The 9924-nt window shown below is 41.8% G+C and overlaps 1 protein-coding gene and 1 long non-coding RNA gene across 9 annotated transcripts in view; one reads left to right on the plus strand and one right to left on the minus strand.

Annotated features, from left to right (window-relative positions):
* Nucleotides 1–22: 22 nt before the first annotated feature.
* The window catches only part of dab2ipb (DAB2 interacting protein b), a 791247-nt gene continuing 781345 nt past the window's right edge, over nucleotides 23–9924 (minus strand). For 4 of the 8 annotated variants that reach the window (XM_025062562.1, XM_025062565.1, XM_025062564.1 and 1 more), the window contains 9 exons: nucleotides 9341–9485; nucleotides 9023–9167; nucleotides 8219–8455; nucleotides 7928–8129; nucleotides 7194–7384; nucleotides 5100–5988; nucleotides 3902–4039; nucleotides 417–619; nucleotides 24–338 (listed from right to left, as the gene is read on the minus strand). In XM_025062562.1, the coding sequence (XP_024918330.1) occupies nucleotides 62–338; nucleotides 417–619; nucleotides 3902–4039; nucleotides 5100–5988; nucleotides 7194–7384; nucleotides 7928–8129; nucleotides 8219–8455; nucleotides 9023–9167; nucleotides 9341–9485 (2427 nt within the window). In that variant the 3' untranslated portion in view covers nucleotides 24–61. Of the gene's footprint in view, nucleotides 339–416; nucleotides 620–3901; nucleotides 4040–5099; nucleotides 5989–7193; nucleotides 7385–7927; nucleotides 8130–8218; nucleotides 8456–9022; nucleotides 9168–9340; nucleotides 9486–9924 lie in introns of all 8 variants that reach the window. The other 4 variants (XM_025062561.1, XM_025062560.1, XM_025062566.1 and 1 more) reach the window with 3 other exon arrangements.
* LOC112488079 (uncharacterized) lies at nucleotides 7257–9451 on the plus strand. The gene is made up of 3 exons (XR_003051799.1): nucleotides 7257–7397; nucleotides 9094–9211; nucleotides 9315–9451. It is a non-coding gene; the product is annotated as an uncharacterized LOC112488079 (long non-coding RNA).

A 9924-nucleotide genomic window follows, 5' to 3' on the forward strand; every position in this document is an offset into this window, starting at 1 on the left:
TTTTTTTTCTTTAAACACACAGTTGTATATCTAGGTTTTCAGGTACGACAGAGTAAAACTCTTAATACTTAGGGCAGTGATCTCCAACCTTTGGCTCGGGGGCCACTTGCAGCCCAGGAATTCCTCCCATTTGGCCCGGAACTAATGTCAATACTTTATTATTTGAATTCTTTGTTATTTTCTTTCCAGTCATTGGGTTTATACAGCACTGGACGCGACCTTCACACTGAACGTCAGAAGACAAAGTCACCTGTGCGTCGATGATCTTCTGTTTGGAGTCCACCACTGCCTGCATGTCTGAGTGGTCCTTTTTCAGCTCTTCTTCCACTGACATTAACCTGAGGAGTTTCCAGACAGCGTCAGTGTTTCAGCGCGGTTACTGAAGATACAGACACTGCTTCATTTTAAACACTCACCGGCTGATGATGCTCTTCATCTGGAGGTCCTTGTCGTCCTGCTGTCTGCGCAGGCGCTCCTCCGACTCCTCCAGTCTGGCCTGATATTCCATCAGCACTTTCTGCGCCTGTTCATCTTGACCTTTCAGACGGGCTTCGTACTCTTCCAGCTTTTGCACGGATGCCCGCAGTTTCTCCTGCAGCACAGCGATCTCCTGCTGGTACTGAATTTAGAAGCAGAGGAAATCATCATCATCATCTTCACCACCACCACCACCACTGTGGGCCCTCAGCTTCATTACAGTAACTGACAGAAACAGGAAAAAAATCCCTACATCAGGAGTTCTATGAACCAAAACAGTTCAAACGATTCATCTGTTGAGATGCTCTGGAAAAGTTTCTGCTGAGTCTAAGAAAACAGAAGAAGAGAAAGGATGTGTCGACTGAGAGGCTTGGATGTTGGGATGGAGCAGGGATGAAACAAGGAGGAGGATTAAGATTCCTGTCTCGGTACTGAACTTTGGAAATCTCCTGGCCTCTGACCTTCCTTGACCTGAGAGGGTCAAATACATGAATAAACCCTTATCTTCCATGTTAGAGGAAACAATGATAGTCAGGATCAATGGATTAATCCAATCTAATCTACCTGTCATCCAATCTAATCTATATTATTATAATCAATTAGTTCAATCCATTAATGTCCCTCAGGGAATCATAGAGTATTAGACTGAGTCAAAGACATGAAACAGCTAACTCATAGTAAATGATGTTTAAGTCAGTTTGGTCTGACTTAGTCTGCCCTGCTCCCAGGTTTTGACCAAAACATCTGCAGATAAAATCAGCTGCTACAAGAACAACGGTATAAACTCCCCATCAATGCCTTGGGATTTTTGTTTAGTGACATTTAATCCAAATGTTGTTTTTATAAAATGTTTTTAATGAAACATAATTAAAGTAAACAAAGAAGCAGCTGATCAGGACAGAATATCTGAGCTCGTCAGTCAGCAGAGGCTGGCGACGAACATTTAACAATCAGAAGACTTTGAACAATTAACTGCAGCTAGCGGAGAGGCCGCCGCCATCATTAATCTTTTCCTGTCACTTTCTGCTCGTTAAGTTACGTCACTCAAATGCCTGAGACTTTTTTTTTCTTCTTCTTCTTCCTGGAGAAAACAATGACCTCATCGTCTCATTGCTTCTTTCCTTTCTATAATGGCTCACAGCTCTTGTCACCAGGTTCCCAGAGAATGAATAATCTGCCCCTCAGTCCCTGCAGTGGTCGCTCACACACCTACAATACCTCAGGTCTGCGCCGTTGTCTACTGAAGCTTTTCTCCTTCCTGGAACGCGAACGCCGACTCAGAGGAAATGTGAGTAATGTTCTTTCTCTATTGTGTAAATAATACAAAAGGTGATGTTTACATCTGGCACCAGAGCCTGAACTGAACTCTGTTCTTAAAATAAAATTCAACACAAAACACGTATCCACTCCACTCTGGAGGTTGTCACGGGTTTTAACTTCATTAACGTAGATGAATTAAAAAATATTAAAACTAAAACACAATTACAATTATTAAAGGGACCAAAATCTACATTTTACACTGAAAGGTTAGTAAATGTAATCAAAGCATGAGATTATTTATTAATAATAAAATTGTCAACTAACAGTAAAACGTTGAACTTACGCAGTTCATTATTCCATTAAGGATTTTCAGTAATGAAAGATAATTGGCAATGGTATTTAATAACAACAATAATAAATGAAATAAAATATTTTCTATGTCAGTTCTGTGTTTTTAAACACAATGTTGAGGTAGAGCAACAAAGCGGTTAACAATCTTGCCGTACCCCTAAAAGACAATGGTTTGATCCCAGGTAATAACTGATGGTCTTTACCAAGTCAGCATGACTTCAAACTTAATGTAATCAGAAACTGCGTTTTCCTCTCATCTAAACTCTGCTGTGTCTTATTACTGTATCCTCTGTTCGATCACAACAAATGTAGGACTTCATTAGTTATAGTTCACCGAACGCATACCGCGCATTGGAGCGACCCGACTACTGTAGAGACTGTGGTCCATTAGCTGCAGCCTGTGTCGGAGCTGCTGCTGAAGATGTGCTGTTTTGCAGCTCTTGTTGCTGCTCTGCTATTTTAAGGCGACTGCGGCTTCTTTGGTATGACTGAAGTTATTGCCTTCTTTGGTTGCTCTCCCTGCCTGAGCTGCTGGCTTCTATAAAGCATAAGCTATGATAGGATGACAGGTCTGTAGTCATTAAGAAAAAGGAGGAGTGGGGGAGTGGGGGGGGGGCAAGTGGCAGCCAATCAAAGAATGGAAGAGGAGCCGAGGCTGAGTGTTTCTAATGGTTGCTGAGAAGAGAAGCGAGGGAGAACACATGCAGAGGGAAGCAGCGAAGGATTCTCTCTCTCTCTCTCTCTCTCTCTCTCTCTCTCTCTCATATCTCTGTCTCCACTTTTCACATTTAAGGAGATGCAAACACACAGGCACAAACATGTCAGCGTACCTGTGCTGCATGTGAAAACACATACACAAACACACACACACACACACCTGCTCTGGGTTATTAAATACATAAAATATACGAGTCAGGGGCGTAGATGATTCTAGAATTACTGTTGCAAAAGTATAAAAGGTAATATATCTGTAGAAATTCCTCTGTGTGCAATTAATGTGGAAATTTATACCAAGAAAGAAATGTAACCGTTCAGTTAGCACAAAATGCTAATCTGGCTAAAAGTCACAGTAATGCTATATACGAAAACAAAGTTTTCTAATTATCTGTTTAACTGTAGTTAATAACTTAGTGATAGATCACTGACTGTTTCTAAATGCATAAGTACAGACTGTTTGGTCTGTCATTCTGGTGGCCTCCATACACTGTGCCATTTTAGCTAGCTTATAAGATGTGGATCTAATAAATCTTGGCCAATTTTTGGTTGTAAGACGTTTGTCCTACGATGGTCGTCGGCCCAAAATCGCACAGTGTATGTCGGCCATAAGAAGTGAGTTGACAGTCATTACACAACCAATTTGATTATTTGAAAAATAAGAATAATTCATCATAAAAAAAAATGAACAAATGAGCAGATCAGATTTCCCATTGTTCTAAGTGTAGACATTTAATAATTACTGTTATATTTAGCCTCATAATCACTAACCCTTGCTCCGCTATCATTGCTGTTGCTATGGCTATGGCTATTGCATGCAGCACTTTGCTAATGAGTTGCTGTGAAATCAGCGGAACATCACTGATTACTGGCTTGTTCACGGTGCAAAAGCAATTTGAAAAGGTTTAAGGAATCACACAAATAAGGTCGCCATGAAACTGATCTGTTTTACTGTTACTGGAGAACGGCTGAGTGAGGGGGAAGAAAAGGTCAAATAGAAGTGAAACAGAAGGTCACTTAGGGGTCACAGCTGAAGATTGAGGCGGTTTGTTAGGGAAGCATCAGTTGAGTTCAAATGTTGGATGAGGACGTTGGTTACCTTCTCCACCTGATTCAGATCCTCTCTGTTTCTCAGTGACTCGGGCTCCAATCCCTCATGGTCTAAATACTGCACATTCATATTCAACAGCCAGGCTGCTGTGCGGTCCAGCGCACTTGGGTTGACAGGGGAGGGGGCCTAGTGGAACCAGCACATCACAAACACAAACACACACACACACACACACACACACACACAGACATGAGCTGAGTGCAAGTGACGGGTGGAGGAGGGGAGGAAGCAACAGCACGAGCACAGAACCAACAGTAATACTGTAAGCTTGAAATGCACCCACTGATCTGGACTGGAAACAGAAGGTGGAATGGATACACACACACCTGTCTTCAAAGCCACTTATGCACCGCGGCGGACACTTTGAAGAAATGATTTACATGTGTGAATCTATTCACCTACAAAGCCAGACTAATACGGAAAAAGAAAGTTTTATTAATTATGCAAATTAAGTGAAATTCATCAGACACTGTCAGCGTGGGCCGTGTAGCTGAACAGCAGCTCACCAGAGAGTCGTGGCTGAAGTAGAACCACAGCATGACTCCAATTGACTTTGGTGAAATTTCCGAATATAATTAGACAAAATTTTAGTACTCACTGATAAGTTGTTCACTTTTTTTGATTTTCTGCACTTTTTCTATTCTGACATGAAACTAGAAGTTAAGTAATTAAACCAAAAACAAGTTCAAAAAAGTAAGTCAAAAATAAATACAAATTGAATTATTTATAAAAAAAAATCACTATTATTATAATACACCAAAAAGATGTTGTTTTTGTTGTTGTTTTTTTAATCAGGGTCTGAGTTCAGTTGCCTGGTAAATTTCCCTGGTTAATAAAATGCTAATTGCTCCTCCATCACTCTCATTCTCAGACCATTAAATATGACCAGTAAAACAGTGGTGAAGTGATGAGCTGCCTGTATGCAAATGACTGTCATTACATGCACAATGACTGCAGTTCATTAGGGCAAATTGTGCAGTGTCTGTTCAGAGACCTCCTACGCAGCCTTTCTCCACGTGCTATGAGACAAAAGGGCATTTTGTAATAGCAGCGCTCCCTATGACTGTAACACCAGGTGACAGCAGGGACTCAGACGGCTACAGTCTGTGTCCGTCTTGAATTATAAATAGCGCTTTCAGTAACTGTCAGTTATACACACTGTCGGTGACCAGGGTGAACCTCATACCTGCTTGTGCTGAGCTCTGTGTTTGGTCTCAGGACTGTCACCTTTGGAGGAAGATGACTGCTGCCGTAACCGCGCGCCGCTGCCAGGCCAGTCGGGGGATGACGTCATCATGCTCCCCGAGGAGGGCCGCGGATAGACTCCACTGTTGAGGAGATTGGAAGGGGTACGGCCTCGATTCATGTTCTGGGGCGGAGGTTGGTCTATCCTTCGCTGCGGACCAGCGCTGTTCTGCCTGGGAACAGAGGGCTGATGCTGCGTTTCTGTCAGAGACAACTGTCGACGATTAAACTCCCCCGAACGCCTGGTGTACTCGTCCCCGCTGCTCCCCCCTGCTCCGCCGGCTCCTGCACCTCCGTGGTTCAAATAGGTGTGCTTCCCCATTGCTGGTGCCTCTTCGTTGTTGCTATGGGAACTGACAGAACTATGGCACTCTGAGCCCGAGTCGTTCAGTCCACGAGGCGACACAGGCAGGCAGGCTGCCATTTGGTACACTGGATTCTGGAAGGAAAGGGGGGCAAGTAACTGGGCGGGTCGCCCTGGTGTGGTCTCTGTGACAGGGGTGGATGGTGTCTGGCCTGGCCTCCTCAAATTGGGGCCTCCCATCATGTTAGGCTGCGGCACTCTGGCTGACCACACAGCACCAGAGCTTGACCCCTCACCCAAGACGTCCGAGGTGCTGGGACCTAAACCACCTTCCAAACTGCGTGGGTCCTGGAGGTCGACCATTGACAAACTTTTGCTGCCATTGGCCATACCAAGGTCTGGCTCATTTGTCTCTGAGTAGCTGGAGCTGCGTGCGGGGGAAGGTTGGATCCCTGAGCTCCGTGTCACGAAGAATATGTCCTTGTTTTCTGGAGTGGGGGATGGTAGCCTGGTGAAGTCCACCAATCTGGAAAAAAAAGGAACAACAAATAAATGCGGAGAAAAGTTGACGGCTTTATACCATGCATTAGAGCTGAGTAGTAGTAATAGGCGTTACACTTTGTACCTGTTTCACATCTAGCTTAATGGTATTCCCTCAAAAGCTGCATACATTATCTGTGATATAGCCTGTAGGGGGAGCTCTTGGCTATGGTCTTAGATCAGAGAAATAACAAAAGATCATGACATACTGTACTTGTCACGTGATTGTTACAACTAAGATTCTATCATGGGTGTTTTTGCTATGACATCATTAGCAAAGTGGCTGTATGTGTAATTTGGCTAATTAGCCAAGATTCCGCAGGTTAACAAAACTGTAATTCAAAGATAGAAAAAAAAAACAAAGCATGTAGTCTTCCAGATGCTTTTTCCATCTGTACGACCCAGTCAGCTCTATTGACTACACTAGAGGGTTACAGTAGGAAAAGAATGGTGAGCTCACATGCTAATTAACACGCTACAAAACTAACACACACACACGTAAAGTACAAGTCAATATATAATCAGTTAAAGGGCAAAGACTCAAAAAACGGAGATTAACAAATTAGTTGAAATATTGAGTAAAAGATGTGAGATGATCTTTCTCTTCCTCTTTTACTTTTATGTAACATTTGTATATTTGTATTTCTCTCTCTCTCTCTCTCTCCCTCTCTCTCTCTCTCTCTCCTCACTCTCGCAGATTCTCTTTTTGCTTACATTTCTGCCTAACATTTGTGTTTTTTTGTCCCCATGTCACTGTGCCTTTTTTACATTCTCCTTGCTACTTTTCTGCCAGGACTGTAGATCAGTGACATGAGGTTATATTTACTCCCTGGAGACATGAAGAAAAATGTTGATGTAATAAAGCAGAAGTGATGCTGAGACTGTTGGTGCTGTTGGAGGTACAGGGAAACACACTCACTGACTTGAAGAGGACAAAAGGCAGGAACGTTAACGTTGAACATGCATTTTGACAGGAACTTTAAAATGTCAATATTGAGTCTTAAAAAGTCAACAAAACCTTGTACTTTGGAGTTTAAATATGAAAGTACCTTGTTTGTACAGTTTGCACAATACAAATAAAAAAAAGGGCAAAGGTAATTATAAATTTAGAAAGGTCACAAACATATTCAATGTATTCAAATGTGTGTCTAACTGGATATGAATTGCCAGAGAATTATAACATTTCCCTACCCTGAAAGGTCACTGTCTATCACCATCTTCTGCAGACCGGAGGAGATGCTGCAGCTGGCTTCAGGAGGAGACGAGGAGCCCAGGTGCTCTGATGACTGTCCAGATGTCGTCTGGACACTGGAAGGGTTCGACAGAGCGGTGTTTACTTCACGCAGGATTCTGGGCAGAGGACCCAGCTTTGAGGCGCCGCTCTGGAAAAAACAGGTATGATTCAGGTTCAAGTATATGGTGTGTTGGTTTATACAGCTGTCATTTGGTTTATTTTTTATACAAAGCACACGTTACTGACTCCACGTCAGGAGACTTTCTAATTCAGAAAACACAATCAATGATGAATCAGGCTGGGGTAATTTGATTGACTTCCATATAATAATAGACGATACTGTTTCATTTAAATGACTTTTTCTGGGAGAGAGAAATATCCACTGTCTGTCCTGTTCTTAATTATTACACACGTGCATTTGCTTCTGAGGCTAATACGAATGTCTTGGTAAATCCAATAAAGTTCTTCACTCAGCCTCCGTGGCTCCCCAGTGCTTTCTGGCACACTTTATGTAACGCAGTAATAAAATATTGATTTCATGTCAGATAATTACCATAACGTCTTTGCTGTGCAATTTAAATTTTGTAGCATTCTGTTCAACTGAGTGGAAAATAATTTTGGCAGAAGTTATTAACATTAATCAATAAAACACAGACATTAATGTAGCAGTAAACTTTTTTTTTCTCAGTACCTGGTCCATCTGAGACACCACCTCAGACAGGAGGGAGTGCAGTGTGGACAGCTCCCTCCCCAGGTCGATATAACCCTCGAAGCCCGCAGTGTTAGAGATTGTCTCTGGATTCGAGATTTCCAGCAGGAAGCGCTGCATGTTGGCCCACTCATTTTCCAGGAACTGATTCATAAAAGACATGTACTCTTCCTTGTTACCGAATCTAAAAGAAGAGAGACAATTAAAACTCCAGACGATTCCCATAATTCAACACTTTGCATGTGTACGTCCACGTGCGTCGTCCAAACCTACTTGGTGAAATTGGCCAGGTTTTGGGTGACTTTGGCGATGAGAGTGAGCGTCCGTGCCGTGCGGTCGTCGGGATATTCCTGCATCAGATTGAAAAGTGACGGGGACATGATGGCTGGACAGAGAAAACGGAGAAACAAAGACGCGCTGATCAGACGTTCGCTGATGTCTGGTCGGCCGCGGTTACTGCACTCCTGCCGCCACGATGCAAAGACCTCTTTTAGTTCTCGTGGAAATACACTGTGGAGAAAAAAAACAACAAAAATATTATTTTTTAGAAAATGTGGTACGAGAATAATAAGCACATAACTTAAATTTAACTACATAAACTGGCAAATGACTTAAACCATTTTTTTTAACATTTAACAAAAAAATGTAATCCTTTTTGTTAAACACAAACAAACTTTGAAAATCATGCCAGGCACTAAATGGGACACGAGCAATGGGATGCTATAACCGGGCCAAGGAAGCAAGCAGTTTTTGGTGCTTGCCCAAACCTCTGGCCATTCCACTCCAAATGCCGTCCTATTAAGATTAGTGTAAGAAAAAAAGAGGCTGCAACCACGGGTTTGCTCTTTACATTCAATGATAGATCACAACTAATCGAATTTCTGTTGAACATTGTTAGAAAGATGAGTAAAAAAAATACTATATAAATAGATTTGAATTTAATGTTATCTAAAGTCAACATGAACCCCAATGTTAATTTTGTCAGTGGCCACAACAGTACTGCTGACACTGCAACAACTGCAGGACCTTTGTCAGGAGAGAATAGTCTTTTGTGTGGATGTACATTCTAATATTTACCAGTAGGAGTTGATGATTTTGCAGAAAGCCAGCTCACAGCACATTTTCAGGTTACTCTGGTGTTCTGGCAGGTCACCTGATGAACACTTGGATGGATCGACTTCACAGTTCTCATCTGACTCGTAGAGGGCCTTGATGAACTCACCTGAAGGAAAGTAACCAAAATAATACGACTCGTAAAGATTTGAGGTAAAGAAAATTGTTGACAGAACACAGAACAATCTACTTCTAACTAATGCTACTATGGTTTTGTTTGTTAGTGTTCTTGACTTTTTCTCTTTTTTTTTTTTAGTGTTCTTGATTTAAGCGAAGGCTCACCAAGGGCGTCCTGCAAATACTTCTGCCCCACCAGTTTCAGGTATTCCTCTATGGCCTTTGTAGCGAGCGTGTTCTCTCTGAAGATTAGGTGCTCATTCTCTCCACAGCGGTCCACTTCAGACATCATCAAATCTGTGAGAAAGTCCTATGGAGAAAACAAAACAAGCCAAACATGGGGTCATCTTCAGGTCTGACAGTCTGATAAACCTGACTTTTATAGATACGTGTCTGAGGATTCCAGGGTTTCTTAGCTATAGAAGTTTGTTTGCACACAACATCAGCAAAACTAAAACTGAAATTCTGGTTAGAAAAAATATTTGAGGCAGCCAAAACCTATGACTAATATATCAAACATTTTTTAAAATAAAATTAAAAAAAAAAATTGGATGCAAAATTCCAGATCAATCAAGACTTCAGGGCGAGCATTTGTCTATCAGCTTAAAGGGCATATTAGACTGTGTAATGTTTTTTGAGAAAAAATGAAGTGCTTTGACTATGATCATGTCTTAGAGTGAGAGATTTTAAGTAAGTCAATAATTTTATTTTTTTATATGACTAAAATACACTACTTTGCCTTAAAATAC

The sequence above is a fragment of the Cynoglossus semilaevis genome, chromosome 14 (assembly GCF_000523025.1).
Source record: "Cynoglossus semilaevis isolate Cse_v1.0 chromosome 14, Cse_v1.0, whole genome shotgun sequence".
NCBI classification, from domain to species: domain Eukaryota; kingdom Metazoa; phylum Chordata; class Actinopteri; order Pleuronectiformes; family Cynoglossidae; genus Cynoglossus; species Cynoglossus semilaevis.